General features: G+C 45.5%; 1 protein-coding gene across 1 annotated transcript in view; it reads left to right on the plus strand.

Moving 5' to 3' along the window:
- The window catches only part of LOC135367064 (uncharacterized), a 416498-nt gene that overhangs the window by 386994 nt on the left and 10413 nt on the right, over positions 1-19091 (plus strand). The window contains exons 12-35 of the mRNA XM_064600159.1: positions 1457-1661; positions 3649-3897; positions 4829-4958; positions 5588-5791; positions 7888-8063; positions 8198-8413; positions 9702-9859; positions 9918-10031; positions 10167-10292; positions 10391-10453; positions 11173-11262; positions 11339-11536; positions 12072-12344; positions 12544-12652; positions 13178-13376; positions 14523-14579; positions 14721-14930; positions 15033-15193; positions 15274-15505; positions 15583-15722; positions 16896-16987; positions 17066-17267; positions 17352-17643; positions 17724-17836. Of these exons, the coding sequence (XP_064456229.1) occupies positions 1457-1661; positions 3649-3897; positions 4829-4958; positions 5588-5791; positions 7888-8063; positions 8198-8413; positions 9702-9859; positions 9918-10031; positions 10167-10292; positions 10391-10453; positions 11173-11262; positions 11339-11536; positions 12072-12344; positions 12544-12652; positions 13178-13376; positions 14523-14579; positions 14721-14930; positions 15033-15193; positions 15274-15505; positions 15583-15722; positions 16896-16987; positions 17066-17267; positions 17352-17643; positions 17724-17836 (4009 nt within the window). The remainder of the gene's footprint in view (positions 1-1456; positions 1662-3648; positions 3898-4828; positions 4959-5587; positions 5792-7887; positions 8064-8197; positions 8414-9701; positions 9860-9917; positions 10032-10166; positions 10293-10390; positions 10454-11172; positions 11263-11338; positions 11537-12071; positions 12345-12543; positions 12653-13177; positions 13377-14522; positions 14580-14720; positions 14931-15032; positions 15194-15273; positions 15506-15582; positions 15723-16895; positions 16988-17065; positions 17268-17351; positions 17644-17723; positions 17837-19091) is intronic.

The following is a 19091-nucleotide window of genomic DNA, read 5'->3' on the forward strand; positions in this document are numbered from 1 at the left end:
GGACGGGGGTTTATGATGGCGAAGTGAGATGAGGAGTAGTCAGCAGCGGTGGCAGAATGTAAAGAGTGTGGTTAGCAGGTGACTGTCTGGAGAGACTTCCTGTCTGAGACAAGACTCATTTCGGTAGAATATATCGAACTTATTTACACAGTCATTTTATAAGTTCCGGATTGTCGCCGCGTCTCCCTTTAACGCTTCAATTTTATTTTTATTTTCTTCTCTTATTGGCGCAGTCATTATAATGGCATGGAACAAAACTAAGAAGTCCATTTTGCGAGCTCCGTTGATCCACCGCATAGAACGCACCACCTAACGCCTTTCTTCCACATAAAACGTTGTATTACAGCAAAACACCGTCCGTTAACCCTTTCACTCTTATTATTTTCCGCTTAACGGATTCCCATAACTTTTCCTCTTAGCCTTGACGCTGCTCCTTTCGATCCTCCTTTTGTAAAACGGCCGTCCTCATGCAAGGGTAGTCGGGCGTCGCTGAAAGGATATATATGGGGGAGCATTACCGGACCCTTGGGCACATAAGCAGTCGCCGGGGAGCGCGCAGGCGGCGGGCCTATTTGGTATTGCGTTCCTCTGCTATTGACAAGGCGACGAAACGTCGCGCCGCCAAACGCTATTACAATGCACCACACGTCACCGTCCGGGCCGTCGTAAGGGAATAAAGAAACTGGGCGAAGAAAATCAACTGTCTTGCGGGGGAGGCTTTGTCTGAGAGCGACGACCGGACATATCGCACACTCACTTTCTGTTCAATTCTGACGACGGCTATCCGTTTGCGTTAGAGTCAAACGGCAGCGACTCCTGTCAGTTCGTCTGCACGCGAGGAAGCGTTTGGGAAAACGCATGAAGCAGAGGCACGGGTGTGCGAAGACTTTTAAGTAATAGTGCGGTATGTAGGGTCTTATGATTGTCCGCTTCTTGGGGGTTATTCGTTGTTGTGTTGCGTAAAATCGACGAAAGAAAAAAAGAAATGATATGGGAGTTCTGCAATCTGTTGCAAAGTGCTTCGAGATCAAAGCATGTGCAAAGGTGACTCTTCATTGGCCGCGGCATAATCAACCATATTTCACGTGAATTCCTACAGAGCTGCGTGGACATGAGACCAATATCATCGTCCAAAACTTGCGTCGTTTACATCATTGTAGTATAATAGGAGCATGGCAATATAGCGGTAATGTAGCAATTGTAGGCACAGGCAGCATTTCAGTGAGTCCTGAGAAACACAGACAGAAAACGAAGTGGACGAGACAACTTTCGGAACAGCAGCTGAGACCCCTCAGGCCTCACTCTCAAGAAAATGCCATCTCTGTGTCACGTGGTCGAACCTTTTGTCCGTCCGTCCATCCGTCCGTTGCATCCATCCGTGCTGTCTTTCTTCTATGGAGCCATTTTCGGCAAGTGTGGCCCTCAGCCTGGTAACAAGGGAGCTGTTCCTTCACAGACGTTCGGGTGTGCCTTGGAACTGCAGAACAAGATCTCTGCTCCCCTGGCGAATTCAAAGTACCACTGGAACACACCGCCAGTCTAACCGCTATACTGGTACCAGCCAATCAGACGGAAGTCAAATACTTATGGTTCTTGGGAGGCAATGCAGTTTGGTCAACAGAGAAGCCCTTCTTACCTGAGGCCTTCGACAAACCTGGAACGTGAGTTACTTTTTTTTAGCGTAGGCTACCTGTAGCGTTTGAGATTGAATAGCCTTGATAACATGACTTCAGAACCTCGTACTCGAAATTACAAGATGTTACTGCGACGTAGTTCTGTCACGTGATAGTGAGCGCACACTAATGTTTTTTTTTTCTTTTCTATTACTCTTTTTTGTTTGTCTGCGGAGGCGCTTTTCAAACGCAGTTTATTTTTAACACGTTGCGTATGTTTGCAGACGACACTGTGCTGTACCGCAGAATATCATGTGCTGACGACCAGGTAGCCTTATCAAGTGCATTGGATGCGACCCGCAATGTACGGCTAACGGCGTACAGGTCATTGGTCTTACCCATTATAGAATACGGTTGCGTAGTCTGGCATCCTTACCTCATTTATCAGAAAAAGAGGCTAGAGAGCGTACAGAGAAAGGCGGCTCGTTTCATTTGTAAAGATTTCCGTACGACTACATCTGCTACTGGTTTATGTCATAAGGTTAACTTGGTTCCAATTGAGGAGCATTTTCGTATCCTTCGGCTTCGGCACTTGTTTCAATTGTATCACTCTCATCGTAGTTGTCCGTACCTGGTACGTGATGATTTAAAGTCTAGGCATAAACACATGCACGCCTTAGTGCCGTTCTCCGCTAAAACTGACATCTTTAAGTTTTCTTTTTTCCCGCGCACTATAGAGGACTGGAACGGCCTCCCACCTACGGTTGTTTGTCTGCCAAACACAAACACCTTTGCGCGACAATTGTCATTATTTGTAGATGCCGTGGCCAACTCCTGTAACGGTCCACATGACGAGGACCAACAGTATGAATAAATAAATAAATAAACACAAACGCAGTTTATTTTAAAACACACGATGAGTGCTGTTGTCATCTACTTGCTATTGCAAACGCAGATAAACTACGTCCGTCCTCTATTATCTTATTTGGGGGATTTACGCCCTATGGCGACCCCACCGAACTTGTGCTGGCGAGGTGCGCTTAATGCCGGTCATCTGTCCAACCGATTGTGATCCCACGGGACGCACTTAGGCACGTGTACCGGACGCGTATCTTCCTGTCTTGCGCCACAGCATGCCAGCTTCCGCGCCGGCATTATAAGCTACTGGCCCTTTCGACCAAATACACAGCAACAAAGCACGCTGTGTTCCATTATTTCTGTTTCGTTTATTTCTTCAAATATCCTATTATTCAGGCTTGCTCTACTCTCTTATTCCTCCACAACTTCCCTATTACATCGTTATCCATAAATTAGAGCCTGAAGTTTTCGGGGGAATACTTTTCCAAATTCGGGGAGTGAAAATAGGGTGAATAAACATGTGTGCTGTCTTGCAAATTCGGGTGGGAAAACCTCCAGTACGCTAAATGCGGGCAGAAATCGGGCTCGGTTACTCAAACTAACCAACTAACTAACCAACTAACGGTTACCAAACAAGTTTCTGTGCATTCCTACAGACGTCTCAGTGTGGGCAATTTGCCGAGTAAAAATCGGGTTTCACCCTAAAGAGGCAACCTTCAATTCGGGGTGCAAATTCGGGGAAGAATCTGGTTAAACCCTAAAGCTTCTGGCTCTATCCATCATTTAGTTGTCGTTGTTCACCAGCTTGCGTGGCGTAGTGGTTAGGATGGTCGCCTTTTACGCAAAGAATAGGAGGTGACGCGGGTTGGAATCCCGGCACGGGCTGAGGTTTTCCCCGGGCTTTCCGGCAGACTTTCCCCTGAAGTCGGCCCAGGACGCATACTAACCCTCTGTCTCCCACTCTTTCCTGTTGTCCTCTCTCCATCTGTCCACGTCTGTGTGCCGCTCAAAGCCACAGTCGCTTTGCGGCGCTAACCCAGAATTTAAAAAAAAAACTTCCACCACATCTTACGTCGTAAGCAACATTCGTCCACTGTTCTGTGCCGTCACGTCATGCAGTATTACAAAGTCTTTGAAGCATGTCGCGAACAGCATGGTGTCTTTTTTTCCGCTGCAGATATCTCGTGAACGTGACCTGCCAGAATTACTTCAGCAACGTGTCATCTGCCCTTCTGACGCTTCATTTTGTGGAACGGCTGAGCGACCACAGAGGGATCCATCATGGTGGACCTGCTCTCCTGCACAGGCCCGTGCACTTCCAGGCATTTTATCGTCTTGGCTCGAATCTAACGTTTCGCTGGGATTTTGGTGATGGATCGGACCCTGTTGTCGTGCACTCGTCGCACGTCTGGCACATCTATAACAGGTATAGAGCACACTACATACTGCGCTTGTGCGCTGAAACTGAACCTTTTTAGTGCGACGGAATCGTGCGCTTCTATGAGTAGTGTCTTTTCGTAATTGTTGTGCAGCAGACATTATATACATACATCGATTTTTTTTTAGATTAGAATATATGTTACATATAGCGTACGCTCTAAGGAACGTAAGAGTAATTTTAATCCTTTTAGACACTAGATTCACTGCCACGACCTTTTGTCTCTTTTGAGTACTAAGTGCACCTAAAGTGCTGCGGGGGAAATTTCGGTGTCGGGGAACTAAAATTAATTGACAAATAAATAAATGAATACTAAAAGTAATTGCAATCTACGGACTAGGAGTTCACCCTTTCTTTTTTTTTCCCCCCCTTAGAGTGCACTAGCTTGACTTCACATGTAGAATTTATTGAGGATTAACCGACCCTCGTCCCAGTGACTCAACATGAAGCAAAAACCGTCTGTAGATATCGTCGGCTCTTGCCTTCTCAGTTGGTGCTGCAACTGTAGTAATTTATACGAGGCCCTGTATCGAAGGTGTACTTTTCATCGGGGCCATGGTGTCCTGCACAGTAGCCGTTTTCTGCGCTAAATACGGTGTGCAGTGTCACGAGATTTCAGTACACTTTAAAGAACCTACAGGTGGACAAAATTAATCGACGGACCGAACTATGCGACGTTGCTCATGATCATAGTTTTTTCGCGACGTAAAGCCAGGGATTAGCATTACCTGCACCGCAGACCACACTGGACCAATAGCCACACTGGAACAGATAATCTCCCGCGCTTACAAAAACAATACCGGTATTAAGAGTGGCCTCTGACGACTGAGTATTCGGATGAAGCGCAATATAGCGCTTAGCAATATACTTGCATGTTGCTGATGCGCGATTGCACACCATTCTCTCTCTCTCTCTGCAGGACCGGCGAGTACTGGGTCAAAGTGGTGATGTGGAACGCATTCAGCCGTGCAGAAAGCGAGACGAACGTATTTGTGCTAGAAAAGCCCTGCAACAAACCGGAAGTTGAAATCCATCCTTCCTTCTCACAGGTATTGCCGTTAATATTAAAGAGTTAACTGCACGCTGTTCGTTCGATAGGTGATGTAGATGTCACAGAAGTATCACCATGCGAAATTTTAATTTCGTTCTGTGGTCACGCGTCAGGCTATAGGTCTAACGGTTGGAATGAACGTCATTAGAGAGCTTTAGTACATCGTACGCTATCGCCTTGGCACTCTCTGTTGGTTCGAATTCATTGTACTGAGAATAGATGGGATAGATAGAAACTTTATCGCCTGAACATGACATGTGAACGTCCGAATGGAATAGGTTGCGAAATTGAAGTAAAAAAAGAAAGTCTGCATCTTTGGTACTTGTGCCGAATACGTTTAAGTGCGGCACGTTTGTAAAGTCATCGTTGGGGGTACATTTCAGCAAGACTCTTTGTTTGAATGCTAATGCTATTAAATTTGTATTGTACGCCTTTTAATGTTATGTGAAATAGCTTTTTTTCTTTTGCGTGGTAAATATGGTGGTTACAAAATTTCAACAACTGCAAGCACAGTCTGGGGGTCGCGTGGTGGAGGCACTGTCACGTGGTCCGATAAAGCCACGGACGGACCTACACGGTGGCTGACCCTAGTCGGCTGCCTGTATAGCGTTACCTCGTTAAATGCAGCGTCCCTTGAATGATCCTACTTACCTGGAGACGAAAGTGACAACGCGCTGCAATACATCCGTACGGGTTGAATACCTGTGGACCATCTCGAGCAGCAACGGATCGGCCCTGCTCCTTGATGACCTGAAGGATGCGGCTACCAGGAAAGACCTGGTGCTACCATCTGGTTATCTCCCTCAAGGAACACACAAAGTATCTTTGAAGGTTGGTTGGAAAGAAATTTCTGCTCTGAGTTTTTTTTTTTTTTTTACTTGCTGGTGCCTCTAGAGCAGTGGTTCCCAAAGTGTGGTCCGCGGACCCCGGGAGTCCGCGAGAGTGTTCGTAGTGGTCCGCGACGATCGAAGACAGCCCGAAGACTGTCTTGGCGAGTGCTGGTCACGTCATCTCTTAGGGGGACGATGTTGATATATGACGATATATGAACTAAAGGAGGCAGAAATATCGTACCTTCTCATTTCCTGCATGGCGGTGCCTTGTTTGTTTGTTTTTCCTTTTTGTTTCTTCACGTCCCTCATTCATGTCAACACGAATCGTACCGGGGATTCGGCACGATGGATTCTCAGTGATTTTGGGGTCCGACGCAATGAGAAGTTTGGGAGACGCTGCTCTAGAGGATAGACTTAAAAGAATAAATTATCCGCAGTCCTACCCTACGGCACGTACAGCATGTCGCCACACTAGGCAGACAAACCTTACGTGGAACATCACGGTACATTATTATTATTAGAAGAAGATTATAGATGAAAGTAAAGAAGAAAACGCATTGTGGATGGGTTCCGATGAGTATTTTTGATAGGTATGTTTGTTACGAGTAGTATGTGTATCCTTCTAATATGCATGTTCGCGGCACGGTTCGTTTACTGAAGGTTTATTACGTATTCGCAGTTGTTGCCAACATGAACGCCAACTCCACCCTAATCACACACATGAATGCCAGCCGTCTTTGAAGCAGTTTCGCAACGACAGAACAACATACTTTCACGCCCATGTCTACACCTCATTCGCTTCCACCACCAACATGAGCTCCGTGCAATCGCCGCACGAAACAAAATCTATACGCTCACTACGTAGACCTAACACCAACCAGCCATGTAGAAAACCGTCGAGTCCCATTAAACTCTCCCAAACACGGGTGCCGACAGGCCCTTTCTAAGGCGCCAAACGCGTGCCTATACCGCTATCCATCAGCTTTCCCTGGGCCTAATGTGACCGCCATCCTTCCCCAGACAACTCTATTTATTTTGTCCGTGATACCGAAACCAGTAAAGCAAAAAAAAAAAAAAGAAAAGGCGAGGTGTTGTATTTGGGCACTACGCGCCAGTATGCAGATATCTACGTTGGTTGCACTACCCCTTGTCATTGGATGATTAATTATGTTTGTTATTAATTTACCGACTTCATTGCACTGTCCGGAGAGAATATGGCGGTGCATCTCTTTATCATTAATCACGGAGTTTCTTTTATTTATTTATTTTATTTTTCTCTCGCTTCTTCTTTTTTTTTTTTTTTTTCTGTCGTCGATCGGCACTTCACCCCTCCTGCTGCGCGAACGGTGAAAGAGAGCGCTTGTAATTATGATTCTAATCATCTGTTTTGCGTAATTTATTGAGTTTGTCACCAGCGAGCGCCGGGCAAATAGCCGCGAGCGCAAGGAATGATTTATTTCTTCCCGTTTTTCTGGTGTTGCGTCGTTGCCTTCTCTTTAATAGCGCTGTTAGGGAGTAAGGGAAGCGACTAATGTGGAGAGTTTCGCACGAGAAACGCGAAGTAAAAACAAAACAGAAAAGGGGAGAAAAAAAGGCGAGGGAAAGATTGTCGCAGCAGGCGACTGGAAATGAAGAGTTTTCAGGGACTTTTACGCAGAATGCTGACGAGAAGGCCTGGCACAGCGGGCGTTGCTTCATGTGGACTTCATGACGGAGCTTGTTGTGAAGGAGGCGTGGTGCTCAGCCTAATATCAGTGTCGCGCTAAAAAGTGTCGCTACTCATTAAATTTCTATGGGGAAACTGGACGGCGATCTACAAAGCGCTCGAGGCTTTTCAAACTGAAGTGCGCAGTTCAATGGGATGCTTAAGCGCAAAAATTATTCTTCGCGTTAGAGGGCGTTACTTTGACAGCAATACAAAAGGAATGTAATTCATCCTCTCTTTTTTTTCTCCCTCCCCCCCCCTCGCAGTTCTCTGGTGTGCAGTTCAATACCTGCATAATGCAATGAAACGCATCTTGCCGATTGTCATAAAGCATTTACGTGTCGGGAGCAATCGAAACTAAATCGCGGTATCTACTGTTTCTTGTTCAGGTGCGAATGAAAGAGACGATTGTTTATTCGGTGCAAGAAGCGACACTGCTCGTAACCGAACCAACGATATCAGCCACGATCTATGGAGGGATTTGGCGAACCGTTGATTTCCACAGTACCGTCTCCATGTCTGTTCGTGTCTCTACCGATCGTGAGAGAGAGGAGAGAGGGACAACGTAAGTGTAGAGCACCGTGTGCTGAAAGGGGATATTTCGTCCCCATCAAAGTAGAATTGCTCCGCTCAAACGTATGTGTTGCTAGCGTAGCGACATGCGGCTACATTGTCCTTTTTTGTGTGTCTCATTATTAGTATCGACTGGAAATGCGGCGTGTTGAACAGCTTCGGAACGAGATGCTTCGACCGTGGGCTCCCTTGGAATCCGGGAGCAACGGGCTTTCATTTCTCACCGCAATATTTCACGAGACCTCATAACTCGTACGTGTTCATCGCCAACCTAACCGAGGGAACTAGGTCGACGACTGTGAAGCAGGTCATCGAAGTGAAGATGCCTGATGTACCAATTAGGTATGCGTCCGACTTACCAAGTGTTTTACGCATTGCATTGTTTTTGCGAGGTGGACTTCCGTGTGGCAGTACTGTCATGCTCAATGCCATCGTCGTCACATTTTTGGTGTCGTTTTTCAAAAGTACTGTGGATTTAGGGATCGTGTTTATGGTTTTACGTTTTGCAAATGAAGTGAACTTGCGAAACCCTTCTGATTTTGTGTACGTACGCTATTTGTGTATGTACAGCTTGGGACAAAAGTTTACGGAACGCGGGGGTGTCACATTTCCTTGTTGGAGCGGACACGCTAGGTGAATAGAACAGCCAGTCACACGTTTCTTCTTCTGAAAGTCACTGGAGAGGCGTGTTAGCTTAGCTCAATTGGTAGAGCCCTGGACCGGCAATCCAGAAGATGTGGGTTCGATCCCTACAGCTGGCTAACCTTTTCAGTGACTTTCATCTTTCACACGTTTCTTACTAGACCCCTTCCTGACATCTAGAAGGAGGCCGCTGTGATTAAGAAATACGCGAGTGCCGTGTTCCGTGAACTTTTGTTCCAAGCCGTATACTATAAACCAGTTGCCAATGTGCCATAGACTAGTTGTCTACATGCCATAGACGAGCTGTCTACATGGTATAGGCTAGATGTTTACATCAGACTGTATGGCAAAGAGCAGAAAATTCAGCAAAAAATGGTATGAACAGCCTTCTTCTTTTTTTTTTTTACCTAAACGAAATATTTCAGACGCCTTGCGAGTGTTGTATTATACTAGTGTTTTAAACCTGGTAGAACCCAGTTTCACCCTCTGATATGCATCGTTTTCACTTGGGTTAAAATCTGAAGGCGAACTTTCCAAAGTAGAAATTCAACCACCAACACCCAAGCAGCACAATGTACTGAAAGTCGAGTGCAATAGGAGTGGACGGGTAGGTGGAAGGTCTTGAACACACTCGTGAAACTGAAGAACATTGATAATGCACATACCGTCCACCCCTATTGCACTCGACTTTCGGTACTTTGCGCTGCTTGAGCACTTAAGTACTGGCGAACGCTAAGCAGCGCGAATGCAGCACAGCCACTCGGCATCTCGTTTTCATCGGAAATGGGAGAGGCGCTTTCATTTTTATTACGATTATTTTCAACCCGATTATATCACCCAATTTTTGCTCTGCGTTACAACTCCTGAAATAAGACCCGATTTGGAAATGAACATAAAGCCCGAAAGCACGAGGGCCTATTCATAACTTGGTGTCTTTTTTTAGGCTCCCTTTTTTTCTCATGCCTCGGTATAACGTTACTCCATTTAGGGCAGTTCGCGCAATATGCGTGACTTGCAACGGATCCGAAGCGAACGCGGAAGAACCGGTTGTTCTAAGCGCCGACTGCTACGACTGTTCGAGTGATTCTGACGAGTTCTGGTGGGACATCTGGCTCTTTCACGAAGGCGACCCATATTATTACGACGGTAACCATGGGTGTGTTCTGTCGTGCAGAATTTGTCTAAAATGTTACGTTGCCTGTAGGCGAGCGCGGCCGTGACCAGCGGTACAGAGCAACGCGTGGAACGCACGCTGCGGTCGCAAACGCCACGAACAGCAAGAAAGCTTCTAAGTTCTTGGACAACGATCCAGGGAAAGGTAATGGCTGTACAGGGGCAAGAGATACTGTTCGCTACGTTAGTGTAATTCCACAAAAGAATGTCATCAGCTAATTTCCGCACGCGTGCATTGCGTACTTATGTTGATGAACTGTTGCGGTGTCAAATATTTCAGCGATGCAGCACATGCCAGCGGCAGGCCCCGCGTTACTACCAAGTTATCACCGCGTTAAGGCGTCGACGACCACGAAATCCAGTGCGGGCTACGTGCCTGGTGCACAGCGCCCCTATATTGGTGATGGTTAGTGTAGCGCAGTTGTACCTTACACTCTTGGGAAAATGCGCTTTGATGGGTTACAGAATGGACGAGCTTCTGTCTAACGCTTCAGTCGCTTTCAGAACTGCACGTGTCTGCTGAAGGGATGCCGGGTGAGGTTGGAGAGGCATCTGCACGACACCTCAGTGAGTTCTTCTTCTACTACGTTATTCCTGTTGTTGTTCTCGGACACTTACTTTCGGAAGGATGGATTGGCAAAAGATGTTGTTTTCATTTCATCGCGTCTCCATGGCCATTGTCAAACTTCGCCGCTACGAAGTTGCGCGGGCAATGCCTCCATTGATTCGCAATTTCTGCGTCACCATTTATGGCGTGCATCCTTATAACACAGGTTTATAGCAGCCCGAGGACTGGCGCGTACGCGATTCTGAGAGGGGGGGGGGGGTATTGTTTATCTAAAGAAATATAAAAAATAAGGAAGAGAGGGCGGTCTGCCTGCCGTGACGGGCGGCAGGTTGCCACAGAGAGAGAGAGAGAGAGATTTCAAGAAAAAAAAAAGAAAGAACTGGACACAGTAACTGTGCGATTCTGTGCGACGCGATTTCCCTTCGTTCTGCTACAACTAACAACGACAACTTTATTACGGGAAGATTGCTGGGCAGTTTCATCGCCAGGGGCATCAATAGATCAGTGAAATTCGTTATATTCGCAGTACTATCGCTGCTATGGACTTATTGCGATGCACGTTATATCCGTGTTCGATATAACCATGGTCGACACAACGAGGCTCGCGCTCAGAACCCAGTTCACCGTTTGCCTGCCTCCTGAATAAGATGTAACCCCGTTGAGTTTGTTTACACTACAACAATGTACCGGGACTTAGAGACGTGTATTTTCTCAACAGAAACGTACGATTTTGAGAGGACTCCTGAAGAAGGCGACGACGCTTTCCAGCACGTCGGTGGAAGCGGCGGGATGTGGCACAATAGCGCCAGTAAAAATCGTTTTCGAAGTTACCTTGAATTTCATTGCAGTTTCCCGTCGCTGACAAGGATCACGAACTGTTTCAGGTGCACGGGCGCAAACCCGTCGGCCAGACATTAGCAACAGGGAATACTACGTGGAAGTTCTGAATGGACAAAGCGTTAAAATACCACTCAGCGCGTTCGTTGCTCCTTCTGGACGCAGCACTACGCGCTTGGTGCTGCGTCCTGGGGCACTGAAGCCTGGAAGTATTTATCGTGCTCAGGTCTCTGTCATCGACAAGGGTGAGAAAACATATCCTTTTTTTTTTTAAGTGCCACTACGGAATTATTTATTTAAAAATATTTTATTTCGTTTTATAAATCGAGTACGCAAAATTTTAATGACGTCACCGGACATTACGCTTTTCCACCTTTTTTTCCGAAGAATTCTTTCGTATTATCCAACAGTAGGTGTCGGTCATCGGAAGCTCTCCCTTCTGTCTCCTGGCAACAGCGCGCTCGTCTCCGCCCCACGCTTGAAGTCTGCCAGCCGCCCTGGTGAGGAGACGGAGGACTACCCTCGAGAAAAGATGTTGCCAGTCGCATGGCAGATTACGCACACTGTAACGATTTGAGTATGACACTGGGACCCTATGATACTTTCGCGTGGAACAGGGGAAACGCATAGCGGAAGGAAAACGGCGCAGGACACGTGGGTTGCAATGGCATAAGCACGGTAGGATCCTGAAGTCCTAATCCGCAGTGGCACTTTAACGCAAGTGGCATGTTTGACGCGTGCAAGTACGCCGCGGTCGTAACACTTGTTCACCATCCACAGAAACGCAAAGCGTCGTGGGTAGCGCAATCCATGACCTCCGGGTGCCAGTAGGACCACTGGAGGGCCAGTGCAACATTGTGCCAGCTGCGGCGACCACGTCGGACGTGCCGCTCGCATTGAGCTGCGTCGAGTGGAAGAGTTCGCACCGGCCACTCTTTTATGAGGTGTCCTACAGTCTCACGGAAGAAGGTGCCCCGTTCCCGGTGTACGCAGGATTTAGGAGTGACGTCAAGTTCGTACTTCCACCCGGCGACCGCTCGAAAGACGCCAAAGGTACGCGTCATTTTCAACGCCGACTTTTCGGGTTGGAAGTACACGAATGTGTACCCCGGTAAGGTTTTGTGCGGTGCTTTACTGTTTTCTTTATATTCTGAAGTGGGACGTATGTCACATGCAGTGTGTGTATTTGACCCCTGTATTTGTGTACGTACGCCTTATCGTGGACGTGCGTGTTGGCTGCAATGTATTTCAGTGTACATCAAGGTTGCTGTATCAGACCGAAGAGGAATTCGTACAAGTGTCCGTTTAGTGGAAAAGTCAGTTACTGTTCCGGCGCAGAACATGTCCCTTCTAAACTACGTGTACGTATCTCGTGAGCACTTTGTTCTTGTTTGTTTGTTTACATACGCGCATGTTAACGATGGCTAAAAAGAACTCGGTAGCCTCACATGCATGCCACCGTACGAGCCCATCGGTAGGCCATGCTCGACAGTTACGCAATGCAGCTGTGACATCCTGTTGTCTGCATATTAAGCTCTGAAAGACATTCAGTCCTGGTAAATTTCAAACCTGTTATTACGGGACAGTTGACCGCTTCACCCTCTTCAGTTCTTCACCGCCTCATCCGACACCATTCAGTGTTATGCGTCACGACGCCGTCTGGCGTGCAGCGTCTCAACTGCTCTTCGCAACATCGCCGTTTTGGTTGTTTTGAACGCGGGATTCGTTTCTTTCACAGTGTAACTTTTCGCTGCGATGCCGAATAACGTTTACCATGATTGAACCTACTTCAGAGCTTGATGTCTAGTCAGCACAATATTCCACCTGGTTGAGTAATTGTGTGACATGCTGGCACGTGCAGATTTTTACTCCTTGTTTGATTGCAGGCGCAATGCTATTCATGTACGGGGGTCACGTTTGAACAGTGCACTCGGCACGCAAGACACCCAGGCAGCACTCAATGAAATACACGTCTTGTCAGAGTTGCTTCATATAACAGCGAAAAACTCCGAAGTGGGCAACAAGCGGGGAAAGGTTATGCGACGTCTCATTCATATTGTGAAGAACATGCGTCTGCCAAGCCTGGTAAGTTGTTGAACGTGCAATACAGTGTGTCCCAGCTAACTGTAAACAGATTTTTTTAAATCACTTTTTTCTAGATGAAATCAGTTACAATACAGCATATACTTTCAATAATGAACCTTAAGTAATTAACTTTTTAATTATGACAGCTACAAGGTCGTCCAAATGAGAACATCTGATCATTTCGGTCAACTGATACCGGTGCGAAAAATCTGTTCAATAGATCGTCCGCAAAAAAATCGTAAAGGAACACCGTTTTTTCGTTATTTTGTTCAATTTGCATCTTCAGAGACGCATCTTTCCCTTCACCCCCAATTTAAGATTGTGAAGGATCACATTGCCACCTCATGCGTCGAAGATGAGGTTTAACTTGCGGGAACAAAACAAAAACAAATGTGTCGGGTGACGCTATTCGAACTGCCTTTATCTTGGGTTGCATTTTCTGCTTTCTTTTCATCTTTTTGCAGGACGCAAGAGGCGAGAATGTGCTGTTTCACCCTCTCACATTGAAGGTGAAGGGAAGACGCGTCTCCGAAAGTGTGCAATTAACAAAATAAAGAAAGAAATTGTGTTCCTTCACGAATTTTTTTGCGCACGATCTATCGGGCGAATTTTTGTTCTGAATATAGCAACGGTATCAGGTGACCGCCAGTTAATCTCATTGGGACGATGTTGTAGCTCTTATAATTGAAAAGTTAGTTATCGAAAGCTAATTAGGACATTGCCTTAGGAGTTTGCTGGGGCCCTCCTAAGGAGTGCCCTGCAGCATGGGCAGTTTCGTAAAGTAGGCTTCGCCTCATGCAGGGAAGCTTCAGGTGAAGCCCACTTTCGGGAGGTGTCGTTCGTATTCGGCGAATAGTCGTGACAGAGCAGTGACTGATATTTGATTCGAATTCGATAACTCTAATATCCGCGCACACCCCTAAAAATAAGGGATTCCGTGAAATTCCGTGCCAAACGAAGGATTCCGTGATATTTCGCGGATTCGCGGAAAACCGCGGAAAAATGATGGCAAAGCATAACATTCGGGTTTGCTTAGGTACACACCTCCGCAAGAGTGTCATAGATTAGAATTCAATATGAACAAGTTTGACTTTACAAAGCGCAAATTTAGATGCATTTTCTCTATTTTATCGTTTCATTTTGCAGTATTTGAAGGCATATGCAGGGCTCGTGGTGTCCTCAATAATTATGCCAGCTCATGAGGTGAGACACGTGTGTCTACAGTTGTTGTGACATTTATGCATGCTGTTTAAATTGGACTTGATGGCTAGACGACCTCAAGCACGCTTTAGAGATCATTGCTTTTATTGTAAATACATGCTGTTTTCTTCTTTTTTTCTTCAGATTATGCGCAACGAAGTAACCGATTTGATGGCGATGGCAACAGATTTGGCAGAGCCCACAGTTGAAGTTTTTCCTGTGAATATTCATAATTTTTTCATCTCTTCAATCACCACACTCATTGGGAACATCCTGAAAATGGCAAATCATCTTGGGATTCACGACAAAAACCTGATGACGCAATCCATAAGCCTCATTAAGAAATCGGCACAGGTGAAGGGATAATCTACATCGATTACGTGTTCGTTTTTCCTGATCACCAATATTTTGTGAGCAATTACTCACAGCGGCATTTTTGTTTTTTTCTGTCTTCAGCTGTCATTGAAGAAGCTGGAGTTGACACATGATGATCTCCAGTGGTCAACAACGTGGATCTCCATTTCTTTAGGCATTTTGCGCAACAGGCATATTACACCTATCCACACTAAATGGGCTAAAATATTTGCAGAGACTACAATTGACCGTAGGCCACACAGGTTAGTCCACAAGTGTGTCAATCGATGGCTTATGCTAGTTGGAGGCACTTCCTGGTATACATGATCTTTCTATTTTTCAGCATACAGAGAGGATCACTGCTGTCCACCTGCAAGGCCATACATGTGTATTCGTTTCCTTATCTACCGCTCTATGGAGGTGACTTGTCCATAGAATCCCAAACAGAACATTGTTCAGCAGCTGCTTCTTTCTTGGATACCTCTTCTTGCAATCATTTGCAAACAAGCCTCCAAACAAGTGAGCTGTACAGTGTGCACTTTCTGCGGAGCACTCTTAGATGGCTACAGGAAGAAGTAAGGACAAACTTATGTGGCTCCTAGCCATTAGGAGTAGATATAACATCTTATTGTTATATTTGTCATGCTTTCAGGAACAAAAAGAAGAATTTGTTATCCCAGTGGGCTTTGCAAGAGTTCACACCATTAATGTGTCTGCAGAACTGCTATATCACGCCCTCTACGTGAGATTTGACATCATCGATGGTGCAAGCATAATTGAAATTTATCAAAGGTATGCGACAGAACACAGTAAATGCCTTTGTTTAATAATTGTATCATCTATGGACTTTTCAATTCATCCAACATCTGCATTTAATGCTCGTACACTGTGCGACTGTGTTACATTTAGAGTGTCTTTGATGTGCCCGGAACTTTGTCTCAACCTGGTCACTAACCACAGGTGAGCAAAGTTTCAGGTGTGTTGTAGTCACTCCCATTCAACTAGATGTAGATCGATACAATCCTGTGCATTTCAATTGCTGTGAACTGCTGGGGGCTTTTGTAAAGTTATTCATTTACTTTTTTTCAATTGTCTCTGCTTGCAATGGTAGCTGAGTCTTCTCCAGAGGTATGGCTCAAGGGCTGCCTGCCTGAAAATTTGTCTCAACCTTGCATAAGTTAGGTGAGCAAAGTTTCAGGTGTGTTGACCTCGATGCGCGACATCTGCACAACTGGAAAGTGGACACCTCCCCGACGTTTGAAGTGTCAGTGGTGTAAAACACTCATATGCCTCGTTCCTGAAGAGAAGAATCTGTGTGAAATATATGCTGACAGTGTGTATAATGGGGAGGATAGCGCAGAGCCTGTGTAGTATCGATGCGCACGCATATGCTGTGCACCAGGCTCCTGTTTTCAAGTTCCTACTCGACGGAAGACGTAGTTCAAGTTAATGAAGATTCATGTTGAGTTGAAAAAGTTCATGACTAGCGTCTGCTGACGTCTTTTCATCATCGCTACCAGATCTGGGCACACCGCGCGGCGTTCCACTGAAAGTGCGCTTCACAGCAGACACCCCCGGATTAATGGACTGACATATGCTTTTGTCAGACTTTTCTTCCGAATGAGCCGCCTTCAAACTTGACGTAATGTGAATCTTCGATGCGCACCAATCACTCACGCGTGAGGCGCCCTGCTTAAGGAAGGTGCTGGAAAAGTGCGAAGCTTGAGAGATGCGGACTTGTACAAACGAAATATTGTTTTTGATTCTGCTAGCGTTGAAACCCCCACTGATGGGTCAGGAAACCTGCGACGCTACTAATTAAAGGAACAATCTTTGAAGTGCAGCACATGCGGAACAACTCCTCATAAGATAATTATTATCGGAGACTTATATTATATTGTGATCGGCAAATCAAGACAACATTATTTAGTGTGAATGATGTGGAAATGTATTGTCTATTTCTAGTGACAGCAGCCTGTCCACCAAACTTGATGATGCAGAAATTCGAAGAAGTGGCCGAATTGTCGAAATCTTTTTGCCTGAGGAAAGGGTCTCCGGTTAGTCTTAATCATTGTACCCTGCTCTGGTCTGCCTTGTAGTGATGTATGTGAAACAATAATTTATCTCTTTTACAGATCCTATATTTCTAAACGTGGTGATTTCTAGAAAAAGGCGTGAAAATTTGCTGTGGAAAATCGCGTACGAAACCAGTACGATCACGTACACCGCGCAAGGATTCTGGCAGAAGTGCCTCAGTTACGATCCTGGAGAGAACACTTGGAGGCAGCAGAACTCTTCAGTTAAGGCCACCACAGACGTAGATTACGTCCACTGCATGTAAGTGTCATGTTTTTTGGTTGCGGCTGCAGTGTGTACGCGATATAGAGGGATGAATAACTGCTTCAAAATTTTGTTTTCTAGTGGTCGCGAACCTCTCATGGGAATGCAGAGCGTCGCATTACACCTTCAACAAACAGATCTTCCTGTGGCGAATCTCATTCCATATCCACTGAACATGCCCGTGATACTCTTCCTCGTATTCATCTTCTTAACGTTCATGGCACTTACACGTCCGGTCTACAAGTTCGAACGCTCAATGAAATACAGGAAACACGTTGTGACCTTGCAAGATAATACCGAGACAATGCACGCCAAGATATACATTGTTACTTTGAGAACAGGTCCTTATTTTTATGCTGGAACGTCGGCAACAGTGAGTGGTATATGAGGAAATTTCCTTAGGAAAAATTTCAGTGTGGAATGTGCGTGTTGCATTATTCCATCCTCTTGCAGATTTTTCTTACCCTCCACGGCACAAAAGGCATGACTGAGCCATACGAACTGAAAGATCCAGATGAGACAACTGGCTTGTTTCAGAGAGGGTCGAGAGATGCCTTCATCGTCAGGTACATTGAGCGGCCTTGTGGAAACACCTGAAACTTTGCTCAAAAACTGTCGCATTTTGTACTTTTTTCTCTAGAACTGACTTCATTCCTATCGCTATCATTATTTCATTTCCCATGTCATCACCAGCAGTGGGATAGAGTGTCACCCCTGGTGATGAAACTCCCCATTCACCATCCCGAAATAAAGTTGTTGTTTTGTTTCCTATCGCTTATGTAATTAGAAATAATGTGACATTGTGACATTAAGAAGTAATTAAGATTTTGGCGTTACTGCTTTGTGTGGGGTTAATTGAACTTTTAATGTAAATAATTTCTTAGAATCATAAATTGATCACGAAGCGTAACTCACGAATTCAGTCTCGTTGTCAAATTTGGTGGTTGGCGCTTGTTTTCTATCGATCAATCATTGGACTTCTTTTCTGTCGACAGTCTTAGTCCTTTTTTATAGACCATTTACCATGTATCTATGTATTGCATGTATTTCTATGTATTACCATGTATGTGTATGTACCATGTATTTCTATCTACCACACTCAGCGCTTTGTTTGTATCAACCATTTACTGGATCTTGTTTTCTATCGATCAATCTCCACTCACCAATAAATCCTAGGGCGTTTCTGTTGACCATTCCTAACGCAACCTTTTCCATCGGCCATTTGTTGGCGCTTGTTTTTTTGGACGATTCCTAGCGCTTCTTTTCTATCGGCCATTTGCTGGCGCTTGTTTTCTACTGACCATTCCTAGCGCTTGGTTTCTTGTCGATCAATCCTAGTGCTTGTTTTCTATCGATCAATCCTAAGGTTTGTTTTATATCGACCATTTCCAGCGCTTTTCTATAACCCATTCATTGGAGCTTGTTCTCTATCGATCAATCCTCTTGTCTATCGCCCATTTCTAGTGCTTCTTTTTATAGACCATTTACTGGCGCTTGTTTTCTATCAGTCAATCCTAGGGCCTCTTTGCGATACACCGCATACTGGCGCTTGTTTTCTATCGATTAGTCCTAGGTCGCCTTTTCTATCAATCAATGTTAAGGTTTGTTTTCTATCTACCACACTCAGCGCTTTGTTTCTATCAACCATTTACTGGCGCTTGTTTTCTATCGATCAATCTCACTGTTTGTTTTTTGCCAATAAATCCTACGGCGTTTCTGTCGACCCATTACTAACGTTAACTTCTCTATCGGCCATTTGCTGGCGCTTGTTTTTTTTTTTTTTTACGATCCCTAGCGCTTGTTTTCTACCGACCATTCCTA

This window comes from Ornithodoros turicata, chromosome 8 (assembly GCF_037126465.1).
Source record: "Ornithodoros turicata isolate Travis chromosome 8, ASM3712646v1, whole genome shotgun sequence".
Taxonomy (NCBI): domain Eukaryota; kingdom Metazoa; phylum Arthropoda; class Arachnida; order Ixodida; family Argasidae; genus Ornithodoros; species Ornithodoros turicata.